This window comes from Esox lucius, chromosome 23, assembly GCF_011004845.1.
Source record: "Esox lucius isolate fEsoLuc1 chromosome 23, fEsoLuc1.pri, whole genome shotgun sequence".
NCBI classification, from domain to species: domain Eukaryota; kingdom Metazoa; phylum Chordata; class Actinopteri; order Esociformes; family Esocidae; genus Esox; species Esox lucius.
This window is the reverse complement of record NC_047591.1, coordinates 23,973,196-23,993,267: the sequence shown is the minus strand read 5'-3', so window position 1 is coordinate 23,993,267 and position 20,072 is coordinate 23,973,196. Positions and strand designations below refer to the sequence as shown.

At 44.9% G+C, this 20,072-nt stretch overlaps 1 protein-coding gene across 1 annotated transcript; it reads right to left on the bottom strand.

Moving 5' to 3' along the window:
• On the bottom strand, positions 1–19,065 carry ugcg (UDP-glucose ceramide glucosyltransferase). Its single transcript, XM_034290039.1, is given in 11 exon segments — positions 1–987; positions 989–1,126; positions 1,218–1,410; positions 2,003–2,080; positions 2,230–2,366; positions 2,368–2,409; positions 3,390–3,502; positions 3,909–4,010; positions 5,115–5,217; positions 13,566–13,707; positions 18,742–19,065. Coding segments are annotated over 11 exon segments (1,182 nt in total). The 5' UTR covers positions 18,840–19,065; the 3' UTR covers positions 1–951.
• Positions 19,066–20,072: the final 1,007 nt, after the last annotated feature.

Genomic DNA, 20,072 nt, shown 5'->3' with positions numbered 1-20,072 from the left:
GACCCACACGCAAATGGATGGTTTCAGACCAGTATGTTATAGCGCTGTTAGGAAAGATCTGTCCCCCCGGCTCTCAAGACATAAACAATACACAACCGCAATGGTGTAAACTAATTGGCTCAGATAACCACAGATCAGACCAATAGCATCCAGACCGAGGATGCGTCCCAAATGCCACACCCCAGGCCCCGCTCAGAAGCAGGACTCCATCTGGATAATTGGGTAGCATTTGGGACACAGCCTGTTGAAAACACCCAGCAATCTCAGCGTGGGTGTAGTGAGCAGAAAGACCCTGGTGCTTGAAAGTCAGACCGTAAGACATTTTAATTGACAAAGAGAATCCATACGTTTGGACCATCAGCAATTGTCATTTAAAAAAAAGACGATGACTGAAGATGGACCTGGGGGATTCACCCCTCTCTCCACCGCAGGCTGGACAGAGAACTGGCTTCTGCTTCCTTGGTTAGGGGAGAACGACCATCTTAAGAGCGAGAGTTTAAAATAAAAAGGGGGAAAAATGCACCAGTAACATAAATAATCTAAACATTAACACACAGGTTAAAAAATGGTCAAACAGTAGAGAATTCCTTTTTTTTTTTCTTCTTTTTTTTTTCTTCTTCTTCATTTAAATGAATTCGATATGAAATTCGATATTTTCTTCCATCTATCACTCATTGTTACCATCTCTTTCTGGGACTGCATCCAAAAGGGAACACTACTCCCTATTTAGTGCCCTACTTTTGCACACTACATGTGCCTTGATCAGAAGTAGTCCACTATATGGGGACTAAGAAGCCGTTTGGGGTGCGGTTCAGTCAGGGCCTGGTATTGTCTCTGGCCCGGGGCTATGGGACCCAGGTTCCACATCCCTTCAGATGGGACCCAGGTTCCACATCCCTTCAGATGGGACCCAGGTTCCACATCGCTTCAGATGGGACCCCAGGAAGCCAGCTATACGTCCAGGACCTCCTCTGCCGTACCCCCACAATCGTAACCGGTAACGTCCCGTACGCCAGCTGATAGTGGGGGTCCCAGAGGGCTGACAGGAAGATCTGGATGTCATGGACTCCCTGATGAACCAGGCCACAGCGTAGTCCAACTTGGAAAAGGCAGGCGCTCCGCCCTGTGGGGTTCACAGGAAAACAAAAAATCAGTGGAGTGGGGGTGTCTGTATGTCGGTCCGTGCGGGGGGGCGTGCATATTTGGTCCCCATACCTGACTCCTCTGAGCTGGATGTAGTCAGCGATGAACCAGGCCAAGCAGTGACACATGAAGAACACCATAATATCCCAATGGAACATGTGATGTGCCGCCCAGCCAATGATGAGGCTGGCCACGAAACACTCCGAGATGGGCTCACAGATGGTGGCTGGGAGCATGTTGATACGAAGCTTTGCCCACCTGAGGAAGACGAGGAGACCACAGAATGAGATCCAGCAGAACAGGCGAGCTCAGCCATATTAGCGTCCCAAATCAGACAGTAGGATCACTACCATGCCAGCCTAACAGTAAAGCAGGAAGTAAAGCCCTCTACTGAGATATTGAACAGATAGTCTGGCCTGTTTGAACTATATGATTAAAATATAAACCTGAGCAGGTTTTAAAAATCGGTTTCATCAAGCTGGATTTATTAGTGTTGTTGTTGGGAATGGTTTCGTAGACCTGAAGAGTTTGTATAGACATTGCAGGCTGGACGTTTGATAATTAGGAGTCAAACAGCAACACTGGCCTTCTGAAATAACGGCCCATGTTAAAATAATCTTGGACTAAGCTATCCAACTCAATTTCTGTTAATCAGTGAAGCACAAGGAGCAACAACCCCACAGTCCCTGTCTAAACCCCCGGAGTGGAGGCTGACAGCTGGCCTAAACCCCCGGAGTGGAGGCTGACAGCTGGCTAAACCCCCGTATTTGATGCTGACAGCTGCTAAACCCCCCCGGAGTGGAGGCTGACAGCTGGCTAAACTGTAGGACCATGGTTGAGTAGTAGTTCACCTGATCATGCGGACTGAAACTGAGCAATGGAGTAGGACCCAGAGTTCTGCATGGCCACCTGCGTTGCCATTGAGAACTTCCATCCCTGTGGGAAAAAGGAACAGAACAAGGGAAAGAGTAAGTTCATCTGCGATCACTTCCATGATTATTGTCCAACTGTAGTTTAGGATAAAGGACCAATGGATGAATGGGAGGAGTGTGATGCCACAGCGTTGTCTGGGATATTTTATGATACCTGTCGGCTATGGCCTTAGCCATGAAGTAGTCCTCAGCGATGTACTGAGCAAAGGCTATGAGCCCGCCCGCCTGGTCCAGGACATCTTTCCTCATCAGGCAAGACATTCCTGTCACACACTTTATACCGTCCACGTTTGGCCGAGATGTAGGAGCGTGGGTGGGACGTGCCGAAGTACACCTGTTAGGACAGACAGCCCGGGTCCAAAGCAGTGCACTTCATAATAGTGGCGCCATTTGGGACGACAGCTGTAACCACCAGGTATCATCCCAGCGCTGGTGCTCAGCGTTGGGGGGGGGGGGGGGCATCCATAGAGATCAAACTCCACGCCAGGAGATTCCCACCAGCTAAATAAGGCCTGGGCTTCACTCAGAGAGCGGGATGAAGAGTGGATGTGGGTTCTCATGACGACATGTACCAAAACATTCCAAGAAACTGAACAGATGGCTGCATTGCAGATAAGGCTGCTAATGTCTCCACTGGCCAGGACCTTGGGAAACCGGCCGGGCCAGTCCAGAGACAGCCATGACCTTGATTATAGCGGAAAGGCACAAGCCTGTCCAAATCATTCACATCTCTGACAGGGAGTCGGGGGGGGGGGGGGGGGGGGGGGGGGGGGGCGGTTCGACGGGTGACAGGGAGTCGGGGGGGGGGGGTTGCGGTTCGACCGGGTGACAGGGAGTCGGGGGGGGGGGGGGGGTGCGGTTCGACCGGGTGACAGGGAGTCGGGCGGGGGGGGTTGCGGTTCGACCGGGTGACAGGGAGTCGGGGGGGGGGGGGGGGGGGGTGGGGGGGAGGGGGGGGCGGGGGGGGGGGGGGGGGGGGCAGGGAGTCGGGGGGGGGGGGGGGGGTGGGGGGGGGGGGGGGGGGGGGGGCGGTTCGACCGGTGACAAGCGTCGGGGGGGGGGGGGGTGCGGTTCGACCGGGTGACAGGGAGTCGGGGGGGGGGGGGGGGGGGGGGGGTGGGGGGGAGGGGGGGGGGGGGGGGGGGGGTGCGGTTCGACCGGGGTGACAGGGAGTCGGGCGGGGGGTTGCGGTTCGACCGGGTGACGGGAGTCGGGGGGGGGAGGGGGGGTGGGGGGGGGGGGGGGGGGGGGGGGGGGGGGGCGGTTCGACCGGTGACAGGGAGTCGGGCGGGGGTGGTTAGTGTGGACGCTCACCTGTTCCAGCGTGGCGGCGAAGCCTTGTCTGTCGGCCACATAAGGAAGGCCATGAACCAAACCCACGTTCTCAGTCATCTGGTTGGCCATGTCAGTCAGGGTGTCCTGTTTCACTGGCGGAAGAGCAACATGTTAATTAACCAACCCCCTCATCCACCCCCTCATCCACAACATGTTAATTAACCAACCCCCTCATCCACAAACAGTGGCTCACTTCATTCATCAACGATTGTCACAAAGGGCTTTTTACAGGACAGGATATGGGATATCAATTAACTTCTATCCTGTCTAAAGTATAGATATGTTTCTATGCGATTCTGTATGTTAAGCTTTATTTGTTCAAGGTTCAAAAAGCTAGCTGACTGGAGCCTCCAGGCTGAGGTAAAGACCCTGGGTTTCTTCATTCACACTTCATCATGAAATAAGAGTAAGAATGAGTCCAATGTGTCCATTCCATATGTCATGCACTAGTTTGGACCACTATGCAGGGTGTCATTTGGGACAGAGTTAATGACCTACCTCGAATTCCACTGTCACAGATCCACACCAGGTCATATTTAGCCACCTCATAGCCAGGCATGAGATTGTTAATCTTGGGATTGATGCCAACTTTCTTCCCACCTGGCAGAGGAAACATAATGACATACTGTACAGTTTCCCCTTGGTTTGCCTCACACCTATGACCATGTTCGTCAGACTTAGTCATGAACCAGTTATCATAAGACATTCCATCAAAAAAACTTTTTTGTATTGGTTCACATCCTGTCCTTTGGATTGCAGGGGATCACAAAGAGAACAGGATGTATTAGTCGTCTGAGCAAAAGCATGAGATTGATGTCAGGGCAGCAACATGTTAACATCTTTTGAACAGTTTAATTTTTTAATAGGACTAGGTCATGTCTTTATTTAAATCGCTTCAGAGGCCAGCCAGCGGTGAGCTACAGGGAGACAGAAATACTGTAGAAATCCAGGAGTGTTTTAATGTGTTTATTTAGGACTCTCTGTAAGAGATTTGTCATCTCCACATGACCCATGCTAATAAAAGTTAGATGAAATTCCAGGAATATACCGTATAGATGAATCCTAGACTGACAAATGAAAAAGCAGGAAACATGGAGTTCACAGAACAAGATTTATGGAGAAACAAAACTTACTAAAAGACTTCCTGGAATAGTTCCACCACAGATAGAACGGAAGGTTTAGGGAAGGTTTAGGGAAGGTTTAGGGAAGGTTTAGGGATGCCCGCTACAACCCACCAGTCACTCCTAACAGCTGGGCTGACAAGTCAATTTATACTAAAATGCAACCCAACAGAATCAGAGGTTTGTAAGCAGCTTGTTTTAAATGATTACGAAAGAGGAAGGCTATGTTCTCATCAAAATGTAATCCACAGACTGGTCGTTTGGAGGAAGGACTGCCGACGTTTTAGAGATCCAAAAGCATCCTTGAGAAATAACTGCCAAAATCATGAAAAATGCCATTCTGTAGCAGGCCACTGCCGATAACTGGATAAGGGCCAACTGTTCTTGACAGTTTGTTCAATCAGTATCATTCTGACTGGATGTATAAATGCAGATGACACCCAACCTAAGCTGACCACACCTAACCTGGCCCCTACATACAGAAAAGGGTGCAGTCTCCAAAAGAAATAAAATATTATATATATTCTACTGTCTTGATGGAATGAGGAGTATTGTTGTTGTTCAAATAAAACATGACACTTACCTATAAATAACCGAGCATCAACGTTGGGATATTTGCCCAGGAGCTTTTTACACACATCAACAGCTGGGTCATCATGGTCCTGGACACACATCAGGATCTCATACTGAGACACAGAGAGAGAAAGACATACATTATTACACACACACACACGAGGCATGGACTCCACTAGACCTCTGAAGGTGTGCTGTGGTATCTGGCACCATAACGTCAGCAGCAGATCCTTTAACTCCTGTAAGTTGCGAGGTGGGGCCTCCATGGATCAGACCTGTTTGTCCAGTACATCCCACAGATGCTAGATTGGATTGAGATCTGGGGAATTTGGAGGCCAAGTCAACACCTTGAACTTGCGTTCCTCAAACCATTCCTGAACCCTTTTTGCTTTGTGGCAGGGTGCATTATCCTTCTGAAAGAGGCCAATGCCATCAGGGAATACTGTTGCCATGAAAGGGTGCACATGGTCTGCAACAATGCTCAGGTAGGTGGTACGTGAATGGCAGGATCCAAGGTTTCCCAGAAGAACATTTCCCAAAACATTACACTGGCTCTGCCGGCTTGCCATCTTCCCATAGTGCATCCTGGTGCCATGTGTTCTCCAGGTAAGTGGCACCCAGCCATCCACATGACGTAAAAGAAAACGTGATTCATCAGACCAGGCCACCTTCTTCCATTGCTCTAGGTCAAAGTTGCTCAGATCCTTCTCCTTATGCAAATCCATATTCTTCCTGCAGGACATTTCTGTTAGCGGTTTAGTGTGTGTAGAGCTGCACTCAGAATGAATAGACGCATGAGATAAGAATAGAATCTACTTCAGATTCAGAATGTGTGTTACCTTCTTAATACAGATGGGAGAACAAGTATTTGATACACTGCCGATGTTGCATGTTTCCTACTTACAAAGAATGTAGAGGTCTGTAATTTTTATCATAGGTACACTTTAACTGTGAGAGACGGAAACTAAAACAAAAATCCAGAAAATCACATTGTATGATTTTTAAATAATGATTTTGCATTTTATTGCATGACATAAGTATTTGATCACCTACCAACCAATAAGAATTCCGGCTCTCACAGACATCTCACAGACATATTTAAGAAGCCCTCCTGTTCTCCACTCATTACCTGTATTAACTGCACCTGTTTGAACTTGTTACCTGTATAAAAGACACCTGTCTACACACTCAATCAAACAGACTCCAACCTCTCCACAATGGCCAAGACCAGAGAGCTTTATCAGGGATAAAATGGTAGACCTGCACAAGGCTGGGATGGGCTACAGGACAATAGGCAAGCAGCTTGGTGAGAAGGCAACAACTGTTGGTGCAATTCTTAGAAAATAGAAGTTCAAGATGATGGTCAATCTCCCTCGGTCTGGGACTCCATGCAAGATCTCACACCCGTGGGGCATCAATGATCATGAGGAAGGTGAGGGATCAGCCCAGAACTACACGGCAGGACCTGGTCAATGACCTGAAGAGAGCTGGGACCACAGTCTCAAAGAAAACCATTAGTAACACATTACGCCGTCATGGATTAAAATCCAGCAGCGCACGCAAGGTCCCCCTGCTCAAACCAGCACATGTCCAGGTCCGTCTGAAGTTTGCCAATGACCATCTGGATGATCCAGAGGAGGAATGGGAGAAGGTCATGTGGTCTAAACTCCACTCACCGTGTTTGGAGGAAGGAGGAGGATGATTACAACCCCAAGAACACCATCCCAACTGTGAAGCATGGAGGTGGAAACATAATTCTTTGGGGATGCTTTTCTGCAAAGGGGACAGGACGACTGCACTGTATTGAGGGGAGGATGGATGGGGCCATGTATCGCGAGATCTTGGCCAACAACCTCCTTCCCTCAGTAAGAGCATTGAAGTTGGGTCGGGCCTGGGTCTTCCAGCATAACAACGACCCGAAACACACATGGGCAACTAAGGAGTAAGAAGCATCTCAAGGTCCTGGAGTGGCCTAGCCAGTCTCCAGACTTGCACCCAATAGAAAATCTTTGGAGGGAGCTGATAGTCCGTATTGCCCAGCGACAGCCCCGAAACCTGAAGGACCTGGAGTGGGCCAAAATCCCTGCTGCATTGTGTGCAAACCTGATCAAGAACTACAGGAAACGTATGATCTCTGTAATTGCAAACAAAGGTTTCTGTACCAAATATTAAGTTCTGCTTTTCTGATGTATCAAATACTTATGTCATGCAATAACATGCAAATTAATTACTTAAAAATCCTACAATTTGATTTTCTGGATGTCATCATTTTTCTTAGATTCCGTCACTCACAGTTGAAGAGTACCTATGATAAAAATGTGACTTCTTCATGCTTTGCAAGTGGGAAAAACTGCCAAATCGGCAGTGTATCAAATATTGTTCTCCCCACTGTATATAATGCGCAGCACTGGACTTCCTGACTTGCACATCATGTACAGTTAGCTAAATTGCCTAGCCAGTTAGCTTAGCGCTAATTGACCGCAGAGCACTGGTGAAGTTGATTTCGCCAAACATGAAACAGGCTTGGATGTCTTTTTGCTAGAGCTACTCATCTTTGCATGACTACCTTTATACTTCTCTTTACCTTCTTACTTCCTGAACATTAATTCACATCATGTAGTCACATATCATAGACTATGGTAGAAACATCACAAGGAAGATCAAGGGACACAGGACGCATTTGATCTCAGTTTGGATTGTCATGGCAAAGAAGGATGAATACTTATCTACATGAAATATGCACAATATTTGTTTTATTTTCTATAAATTCACATTTCTAGCTTCGTCATTATGGGGTATTGTTTGTAGTTTGATGGCAAATTTTGTAATTGATTTAATATATAATTTAAGTCCATAACACAACAATACGAGGGGGAAGAGAAGGCATGTGAATACTTTCCGAAGGCATTATATGGGGAGGATCTGTATGATGTTTTGCAGTGTTAATTGACAATTGAGGAAGTCTGTGATAACTGAGGAGGTCTGTTGAGGAGTTTAAAAGTCCCCCTTTCTTAACAACAAGTTCAGTTTGATGTAAACCAGACAGGATGATTTAAACCAGATAACCCTGGAACATTATATAAATGAAAGCCATTAAACCATTTAAAAAACGAATTTATAACATCAGGAAAAAAAATGCCTATTATGTATAACGTAGGGACCCAAGTTTAAATATCTTTCTTGTTCAGTTATAAACCAAACAAAAACAGAAAGTGAAATTACTTTCAATGCTAATTCTTTTGGAGCAGGCAATCATTAATCACTATATTAGACTGCACCTGTAAGCCACAGTGGCTCCATTCATTTGTGTTTAAGTGGATGTTTGCATTTTACTCATTCATCAGTTAGTCAAATCCAGCACTGTTTTAATGCAAGCAGTGAGGAGTGGCTCAACGCAATACAAGGCAAGAGAGTTAAAAGGGTAAGATCAGTGTATTCCAACTGATAAATGTAGTTACTAGATTGTTACCGTCCCTCCTCAGAAGTGGGTGGGGGGGGGGGGGGGCTTCGAAAAGGGGTTTATTTCCTAGCTTTCTTCTGTTTCACTTAAATTGGATTACCTTGATTGGTCAGAAGTACGCCGCCACCTGTTGCCCCGAGGTATATTATGTAATATAAACACTCCCCCCTCTATTATTTGAAGGCACAGAAGTGAAGGTTTAGAAGTATGTGATCACAGCATGTTTGACGGCACAAGACAAATGGCTCAAGGAGCCAGGCTACCAAGGCACAAACCGCCTTAATCCATTCCACATACTACACTTCTTCTGATCAAAACTGGGGCCGGTCACATCCCTAACATTCTACCAGGAAGTGAAAACAGTCACCTGACCAGCTCATGCTCTGCTGACTTCAGTGTGACGGGGGGTTACCAGTCATGTGGTACTAACGGCAGGGGAATACTCAAAGCACACAGACAGGGACACAGACAGACAGGGACACAGACAGACAGGGACACAGACAGACAGGGACACAGACAGACAGGGACACAGACAGACAGGGACACAGACAGACAGGGACACAGACAGACAGGGACACAGACAGCTAGCCTGTTTCTGGAGTAGTGGTTCAGTTGCTCTACTGCATCCATGTTGTCCCTAGGGGCCAGATGAAGGGAGGACAGCATTTTCCTCTTCTGTCCACGGTCAAATCAGGAATATGATGCAGAGAGACAGACAATGACATAGAGAGACCATAACAACTTGGGGGACTTGTAAAGATCTGATCGACCCAGTATGGCCTTGGAAGTGCCTGACCAGCCTGACCTCAGCTAGCTACAACCTAGTCAAGACCAGCCTGACCTCAGCTAGCTACAACCTAGTCAAGACCAGCCTGACCTCAGCTAGCTACACCCTAGTCAAGACCAGCCTGACCTCAGCTAGCTACAACCTAGTCAAGACCAGCCTGACCTCAGCTAGCTACAACCTAGTCAAGACCAGCCTGACCTCAGCTAGCTACAACCTAGTCAAGACCAGCCTGACCTCAGCTAGCTACAACCTAGTCAAGACCAGCCTGACCTCAGCTAGCTACAACCTAGTCAAGACCAGCCTGACCTCAGCTAGCTACAACCTAGTCAAGACCAGCCTGACCTCAGCTAGCTACAACCTAGTCAAGACCAGCCTGACCTCAGCTAGCTACAACCTAGTCAAGACCAGCCTGACCTCAGCTAGCTACAACTAGTCAAGACCAGCCTGACCTCAGCTAGCTACAACCTAGTCAAGACCAGCCTGACCTCAGCTAGCTACAACCTAGTCAAGACCAGCCTGACCTCAGCTAGCTACAACCTAGTCAAGACCAGCCTGACCTCAGCTAGCTACAACCTAGTCAAGACCAGCCTGACCTCAGCTAGCTACAACCTAGTCAAGACCAGCCTGACCTCAGCTAGCTACAACCTAGTCAAGACCAGCCTGACCTCAGCTAGCTACAACCTAGTCAAGACCAGCCTGACCTCAGCTAGCTACAACCTAGTCAAGACCAGCCTGACCTCAGCTAGCTACAACCTAGTCAAGACCAGCCTGACCTCAGCTAGCTACAACCTAGTCAAGACCAGCCTGACCTCAGCTAGCTACAACCTAGTCAAGACCAAGCCTGACCTCAGCTAGCTACAACCTAGTCAAGACCAGCCTGACCTCAGCTAGCTACAACCTAGTCAAGACCAGCCTGACCTCAGCTAGCTACAACCTAGTCAAGACCAGCCTGACATCAGCTAGCTACAACCTAGTTAAGACCAGCCTGACCTCAGCTAGCTACAACCTAGTTAAGACCAGCCTATGCTTTATTCAATATAAAAGTGTGACTAGGCAAGTGAATACTAGCTGAAAGCTCATCTACTGATTTACTTGGTAAATGTAAATGTTCATGGGTAATACTTATTTGTACCAGGGTAATACTTTTGATCATTTATATTAGAATGATCGGTGGTTACAGTAAGGGGTTTCAGTTAGAGTACTCATCACATCCTCATCAGATGCACGTATGAATGCTATAGAACTCTGAAACATACATGTGAGGTAAGAAAAGAGGGTGAAATGAACAGCAGACATGCACATGAGAGTAAATGCCTCTTGTAATAAAGCTTCATAATCGGAACGAATGAAAACCTCTCAAACCTGGCCAATCCCAACCCTAAACCGACACCCAGTGACTTTCATGAGGAAATATAATATGTATTGGGTTTAATGTTGACTAACCCACAGGTCTGTATGAACACCTATTGAAGGACTAGTGTCATATTTACAATCTGGTTCCATAGTAAATATACACCAAGGCCATGTGCCACATGGTGCCAACGACATGGTACCAAGAACCAATCATTTAAACTCTAGGCATTCCTATATTTAATTGGCTGCAGTGAGTAAATGGAACTAACGAACATCAGTTTCCTCTTCAGGTAGGCTGACTCTCACAAGCATTCAGTCATCTTGGGGGTCTCCACATTTTCTGTTCCAACATGAACTCAAAACAGATTTGATTGAATATAAGTCCATAATGTGAGTGAAAAATTTAATCTACAAAATGCCAGAAAACAATTGATTGCATATTCGCCCCCTTCAGTCAATATTTGACACCTTTGGCACCAATTACAGCCTTGATAAGTCTCTACCAGCTTTGGCACCAATTACAGCCTTGATAAGTCTCTACCAGCTTTGGCACCAATTACAGCCTTGATAAGTCTCTACCAGCTTTGGCACCAATTACAGCCTTGATAAGGCTCTACCAGCTTTGGGCAGAGCAAGTCTTGCCTATTCCTCTTTGCAAAATTGCTCAAGCTCTGTCAAGTTGGATGGGGACCTTTGGCAAAACAGCAATTATCAACTCTTCCCACATATTCTCATTTGGATGGAGGTCCAGGCTTTGACTGACCCACTGAAGGGCACTCAGACTTGTCCAGCAGCCAGCATTGTCTTGGCAGTGCGCTTTGGGTTGTTGTCTTGCTGAAAGATGAATATTCACCCATGTCTGAGACCCTCTATGCTCTGGAAATACACAGAGGTCCTTCAAGGACCTCTGTTTATTTTGCCCTGTTCATTCTTCCCTCAATCTCGACTAGTCTCCCAGTGGCTGCTGTGAGAAGCATCCCATAGAATGATGCTCACACCACCATGTTGCATAATTATAAATTAGATCTACTACAAAATGTTAAGAAATTAAAAGGGGCCTGAATACATTCCAAAATCACTCTGAATTTAAATCCAACATAATCATCAGGTGACGCTCAACCGTATCTGTGTAGATTGGAACAAATTTAACTGAATCCCAGATGGCTGTAATGTGATAGACTGAAACTAGCCCAAACAATGTGATATATAGGGCTGTGGCAATAACATAATTGCCTGATCCTGATTATTTAAGAAAGACTGCAATTATTTTATGACAACGTTTCTTTTCGTACAATATTTCAATTCCAAAATCATGTTACCAATCATAAGAGAGTTGAACACAGATGTTGGAAACATCCAATCAGTTAGCCCTGGGGTGCGGCAGAGTGTTTGATACAATACTGAAAGTAATAAGATAATGAATGTTATGTGCTTCTTAATTTCAGCATGTTTATACCTAGTTTAGAACTGTTTGGCAATGCAACATTATTGTAATTTCGCAACATTATTAGTTAATAGACAAATGGGTTTCAGTCGCCTATTTGTTGTATCAAGTCTGATCAACAACAGAAAAACACAGGAGTGTGTAAAATACTTCTACCAATATAGTAAGTGGAATTTTGTCATTTCTATCCATGTTCTCATTAAATAATGCGCATTACAACGCATATAAAGATATCGGTTATCCTATTGGATAGTTAAGCCTACGTACAATAAAATTACACTTCCTTGTAAATTTAACTGAATACATTTTGTTGAAACACGTTTTGCTATGTTAGGAAGGCCTACGTAAGAGCCATTTCAAATAACTAGACTATACTAACGTGCAGCAGAGCGAGAGGTGAAATGTTACAATGCACAGGGAAAAAGATTCATGTCATTGCTTTGTGGTTGCATTTTGTGAAGAGCAACCGTTTACAACATGGATTTAATGGCAGTTCCAAAGCCGAACACACTGCACTGCTCCGGTCCACATTTTGGTTTTAAGCCAAATGAAGCAATCATCTGGTGGAGCCGAATTGTCATATTTACTCCAGGAAGGCAGCAATCAAAAGCATTGACACCACAAATCTGAAGAACCGTCTCCGGATCCACCAGGTTAATTCTTAAAATAATATTAGGCTTACACTGTAAGGGGCATAAAATTAACACTTGTTGTGGAAATGTCCCTAACCAATGTATTCACTGATTAAAGGACTGAGTCCCCTTATTCAAATCAGAAAAGGAATCTGGTATTTGCCTAGGGGGCATCATTGACAGGTATCAGCAGATGAAAGGGTTACTCTTTAATCTGCGCATCTGTATAACTCATCAGGGCATCTATTGTCTGTCCGGGTGCTGTAAGAGCTCTTTAGAATTCAAGAGGTTACCCATATGTGGGGGGACAGCCCGCCCATTGGGTAAAACCTATGTGACACAGGACAGATGGCCAGCAACTTACCACACCCCTTTTCCCTCTATAAATACGAACTGTTCATGCATTAAGTTAGAGACTCCTCGGATGATTATGTTTGTAAGCATTTGACGCGTTTCTCTATTTGCAAATAAAACTGATTGTGCAAGAGAATTTTGTCTCTGTCCTTACTCATTTAAAAGTTCTGATCGATGAAATTGCATACAATATAGACAATTCAATTGTTAATCACAATTATTTGTGACAGCCCTAGTGATAGACTGAAACTGGCTAAAAAAAAGGTGATAGATTAAAACCATGTGACAGGACTGCAACAGCGCAAGGGAAGTAAAACCCAGAGTACGTAAAAGGTTGGGACTTTTTTGCCAAGAGGGACTTTTGGGTGGTCAAGATCAAAGAAGGTTATTAATAGGGTTAGGATGTAGAGATATTACAGAATGAGAATTACCTTGGGGTAGTCAAGCTCAAAGAATGTCTCCAGGTTGTTGATGAGGTTGGGGTCGACTCCTTTAAGAGGCTTCAGTAGAGACACCCCTGTCAGCTTACTGTACGGCTGCTTGTCATTGGTCTTCTTATTGAGATGGAGTCGGCTACAGGAAAGAGACAAATACAAATCATTTTCACAGGTCTTCCTACTGAGGAGTTGGCTATGGGAGAACCAGACAATGCAATCATCACTGGCCATTTTTCTTTTCGTTTTGTCATAATGAATTGAGGAACATTCTCTTGCGCTGAAATGTATTCCTCCATTGGGAGTACTGTGCAGATACAGAATGAAGATGGAAGAGTTCAACTGTCTGTGAAATGCCCAGGCCTTCAGTAGCTGACAAATTAAACTGACCTCATTTAGTGTCTTTAACAACACCTGGGTTTAATCTGCATTACAGAGAGTTCATCCATTTCATTAGAAACCGACGCTTTTTGTCACATCAATTGGTTACATTTCTGATTGGAGTGTCCTTTCTGCGTTTTGGACATGAATTCCCAATGCTAGTCACACTTAGTTTCAAAACACTTCCCGGTGGCCACAGATCACTAGTACCCTACATCTGGAACAGGGGAACCATTTAGAACACAGGCGTTGTCTCCGTTCCCTGCTGAACGCCAGGACGGCGTGTTCCCTGAAGTGGTAATGATTCTGTCACGAGGGAGGTGTGAGCTGGCAGGACCGAGGTGTTGGCTGTTCTCAGGTGGAAAAATGAGTGTAACAGCAACCAGAAAAACTGGGAAATCTATGAAGCCCACAACAACTGACTGACTCATCAGTGAAAAACAAAGGACTCTGAAGGAAAACACTCGCCTTACAGCTCGTCCACATTAAATTACACCGGTCCGTCCCATCGCTATAGACTCCGCCCGGTCACGGGCGGGGCAACAGCACGATGGCTGACAATGACGGTTGACGCAATTTGCCAGATTGTGGCAGCACCAAGTCCACCCTGATGAAGACAACAGTTCCTATGTGCCATAGGACATGTGGCAGGTGGTTGAGGCACTACAAAAGGACAATGTGCTTTGCAGAAGGAGAACCAAAGTATCCGGGGCACGCGGCGGAGCTGGGGCACGCGGCGGAGCTGGGGCACGCGGCGGAGCTGGGGCACGCGGCGGAGCTGTGGGCACGCGGCGGAGCTGGGGCACGCGGCGGAGCTGGGGCACGCGGCGGAGCTGGGGCACGCGGCGGAGCTGGGGGCACGCGGCGGAGCTGGGGCACCGCGGCGGAGGCTGGGGCACGCGGCGGAGCTGGGGCACGCGGCAACTTGACTGACACTCTGTGATTCTATTGCAGATTGCATTTTGGTAAAAGGCACACCCATCTTGGGGCTCTACGTGTCACAATTGCCTTTGCACACACGCAACTAAAAATGTAGGCGATTCAACAACAAACCTGCAGCTTAGATGCATTTACATGTTATCCTGCGCCAACGAAAGGAACCACAAACGGTGGTGACAACCCAACCCTGCATCCTCATTAGCCATTCTGTGAGACATGCAACATAAGCTTTGCTTGAAGGCCACGCTTCATTCAGGCAGAGAGAATTACATTAGCCTACATCTCATTGCACAGGCTCTACAAATTAATATTCTATCAAGCCAACACTTGTGCAATGACATTGTACACAGCGCGCCGATAAAACAAGATGAAAAAAGTAAGCCCTCAAAGGAATCTAAAGGAAAGCTTTTGAAATCCACATTTATCACCTGTTCTAGTCTAATCTGGTGCTAGGTGGAATCAGATCTGATGAAAATAACCGGTCTACTGTGTCCCTCTGACATCTGCGTCCCTAAAGGCATCTTTAAGGGGGCCCTACTTTAGATCAGGGCCCAACAGATTATCATAAAGACACACCCTGTCATTCACATGACTCCTGTTCAACATCACACCTAAACCAACTGGTGTATGCAGTATCACTAATACGATCACACAATGTGACCAAGTTTCAGTTCACTTTTTTCCCGCCCTAATGAACTCCGAGAACAAGACAAACTAGGGTGGCAAGAAGCTGGGTTGTGCTCATTAGGCCAGCCTGTTGCAACAGAAAACCAAAAAAATTTAAAAAAAAAAAACATTGCTTACCAGAAGAACATAGGGACACTAAAGGGTTGGTCAGTTATTCATTTGGAAATTTGAATTTGTAACATTTAAACAAATAACCGAGAATAGGTTTGGTGAAAAGATTCCACCATGGCAAAAATAAAATTCCAATCTGCACACCACTTGTAGGAAGTTGCAAACTATTTTACAACGAAAGTCGCTCTGCATAAGAGATTCTGTTAAATGACATAAAGGTAAAAGCATCAGAGTGAAAGCAGTGACCGCATGCTGAAAGAATGTAAACAGCCAGGAGAAACTGTGCGGTCCTCACCAGTGACGGGTGTAGTAACAGGGGCTGTGGAAGCTATCAGCTGCCCGGGTGAAGGTCGGGGTTCAAGCGTATGTGGGGGAGACTTGCTAATTCCAACTGCAACAGGGCTGCCACTTTCTTTAGAGAAATCACAGGGCTTGTGCATTTCACCGTACGACAAATTCCAAATAGGAAATGTTTATTTAGGTGAACTCTGACCCCTGCGACCACATTATCTGTTGAACTTGCAGAGCCAAATCAAAGAGTCACAAAAGGCCGCAATGGTCACAGTCAAGCACAGAAGTCCTACTTTGGTGCCTAATGATTATGACCTCGGGAAACAGCAAATGAGGAAAGAAGCATCTCACATTACAATTACTTCATTAACCAACTAATCTACAGGAATTATAGTGTAGTCCAATTTGGCTTTCAGCCAGCGATAGCATGTTTCCTGAAACACTGTCCCAAATAGATGCCTTCAAAACAAACATTAACGAGGAAAGAGAGCTCCCACTCCTTATCTGAGACAGCTGCCACAATCCCCTCCATTAAACACCTCCATCAATCTGCAGCACCCCTACATCCTATCTATGGAATCACCCAAAGGCTGCAGCGTTGGCATATTATGAATTTACCAACAGACAGTTTACCAATGTGGCCAGCCTGGGATAAGAACAGGAAGACAGGACGTTACATTGGCTCTGAGAGGAACAGGGCTCACCACAGCTGGCCTGGTTCTCTTCATGCAGCACAGAGACAAGGCCAGTTTCAAGGACGAACAGCAACCCATTAGCCACACATGCATATATCACACAGATACATTATAATATTCAGCCTCTTTGTCCATTAGCTCAATCAGGTAACATGCCATGAACCCCCCACCCCAAGGATGTGTCCTCGATGGTTCGGTATTCCACATGACAATCTCCTATTTTTGGCACATCCACTCTAAATAAATGTGTTAGAAATTCACCAATTACATTTCATTGTCCTATGTGCTCTATAGCGTAAACGGTGTGTATACAGGAGTAACTACTTAAAGTACAGTGCTTTGAGAAAATATTGGGACAGGGAACTTTTTTTTTTAATTCAATACACCAAACTTTTAAAATTCTAATCAATAAACTACTACAAGGCAGGTCATTCAATATCTAGTCTTGATTCTAGACTTTGTGCTTGCATTTGGAGTCTGTTATAGGGTCAGTCACATGGGAAATTAAAGAGGGGTCAATAAAGGCCAAGTAAGCATTATAAGGAGGACATTTTAAAATAAAATAATTAGCATACAGCCAAACATTTCGGCTTACCAAAAACTACCATTAGAACATCATAAATAGAGAAGATATGGTCTGAGTAGCTCACAGGCCATAAGAGCAGCGGCAGTATGAAATGTTTTACATTTCTGACAGCAAATCACTTACAGAATAAGAACATCTGCTAAATGACAAAAGTAAATGTATGGTGAGTTTAGCAATTGCAAATCACATGGCAGGCAAAAGGAAGACATTTACAGTGGTTCACCAAAGTTCTCTCCGCAATGAAGGAAAAAAACTACACTTCAACAGCAGAGCTACAGTGCAAGGTGCAAACCACAACTTAGTCCCAAAAAACAGAATACCAGGTCACAGTTAGTGAGAAAAAGTAAAAGTGGTTTGTACATACAAAAGAACGTTTAACAGATTTCAGAGTCATGGCAAGTACAGCCTAGATCAGGGGAAAAAAACAGGAACAGTCCAAGTTCCACAACACATACCCACATCTGTGTGGTATGTTGGAGGGTGTGTTATGGCTTGAACAATGCCGTTTTACTATAACCTTGTAGTAACTGTTTGACCTGAAATCTATACTGTTGCAGAACAGATGTAAAACAATAAACAATGCTTCTCTGACCCAATAATTACGGAGAGCAATATATAACAGTCTGACTATATCTGATCAGTCTGTCACCAACTGGTTCCATGCCAAATCATTATATTACAGGGATTAATGTAATGAAAACCTAGCTAGAACACAAAGCCTGCATGGCTAACCGTCTGATTTCGCTAGTGTGTGGTTAAGCTGTCACGGATGTGAGTCAGAAATTATGCTCTACAGCACCAATCGCTCTATCACTAAGCATCTGCGGAACGGTTACACCGCACAAGAGCAGACACTAGCTAACGAACAACTTAGATAAACATGAAAGGTGGTAGTTATCAGTAACGTTACACAATTATACTATGAAATGATAGCTCAATACCAAGCCAGTGAACTACGCTAGCTAATCTAACGTAAAGACCATATTAATGCGCTCATTCAAACGCCGATGTCATGCAAACAAGCTACCTAGTGGTAGTAGTGTCGCTGGCTTGATGCACTGTTACTATAGAAGCTACAGTAGCTTGATAACTACGAGGAAGCACTGAAAACACCATAGCAGTCAATGAAAGAAAACCATCATGTTTGCTGGTTAACGAACGTTACATGGGACAATGTAGTGGTACCCACTTAACCGTACCTAGTCAGCTGACGTAAGCTAACAAGTGAATCAATGTTAAGCTAAGCTAGCTAGTTGGCTAGTTAAGGTTAGCTAATAAGAAATGTACCCAACGATTCCTATGCGAAGTTACAGTTGAAGTTTAAAATGTAGTCATTCGACAAATAGCTAGCTGGCAAGACACAACACACGGCTTCTTGTCTTCCTAACCAAAAGCGGACTTCGGTTACCGTAACGCTACCACCTCACACACCTGAACGAAATAGCCAGCTACTGTGCTAGATAAATGGACAGCCAATACTTACACATAGATGATTGACATGAAATGCATAAGCCACAGAACGAAAAATAGAATAAATCCAAAGATAGAGAGCCCTTGCATAGCTAGATCCAGAAGGGCCATGGTTACACCTTGTTGTCGTTAACTGCTAAGCTACAGACGGTTGTTATAGCTGTACCACCAGCGTAAATACCTCGCCAGCCCCAAGGGAATCTACAGAAACATCGCTTGAGGGACGAACTGGGCTGGGTATAGCACTTCCGCCCATGACGTCAGTAGTCCTGTGATCACAACTTTCACAGGCTTTCTCGTTGTCCCAATGTTTTTGTGCAAAGGACCAGCAAATAATGTCTTGTTCTGGAGAACCCTTCTGTATTGACCACTGCCTTTTAAATTTAAAACAATACAATTGTGATACATGACTGCAAATAACCTAACATTTTTAAGATTGTACTAAGCTACTTTATTCTCATTTATTTTTTAGCAATTGTCTGAGATTCACCCAGAAATTACACCTTAATTTGTCCTTAAATCTACTGCCATTTTCTTACGAAATACACCTGAATAACACATACAAATATGGTCGAAGTGTGAAAAGTATTAGTAGTATTTCAAATATATAAGCACACTGCTTTTCTATGAGTTTTTACACGTACCCTGCAGAAAATCATCAGGCAAGTTGTTTTTGCTTTTATGGTTTTAGCCCCCTAGTGGCAGCAGGAGGTTAGTAATAAGTATGAAGGATTTTAAATTTGTGTTATGCTTTCAGCAACTTATAATTAAAAAAAATCAAACATCAACTCTTTTTGCAGTCAGTTTACTTCTTTAGAATTATAGGTCATTGGAATTTTATCAACAGTAATAATTGTTTACCTATGTTGGAGAAAATTGTTTCTCACTAGGGAGGACTAGGTTACGTTACAAAAGTTGTGAAGTTTAAAAAAAAATATATTGTGTAGTCAGTCAAGGTCTGTCTTTATGAAGAGACTGTTTAGAGAACGTCCTCATCAAACTGCCTTGTGTTCATGTTATATACAACTACCAATCTATGCAACCGTTGAGAGTTTCAAAGAAGTGTGCAAACAATCGTTTCTTCATGTATGTTCTGTCCCTCCACAGTTGTTTATGTCATTAGCCAGGGTGAGGCAACCCACATCAGTGTCATTGGAAACACAAAGTCAAGAAATATTATACATGATGGCACAAGGAGGGTAACTTGAATACCTTGGGGCTATAGCCAGTTATGAAATGTGGAGGTGTTCATCTGGGTGTCACCACAAACTATATAGTCTCATCAACCAACTTAAACAAATGTAAATTGAAAAACTCAAATGGACAGTAAAAACCATCAACACT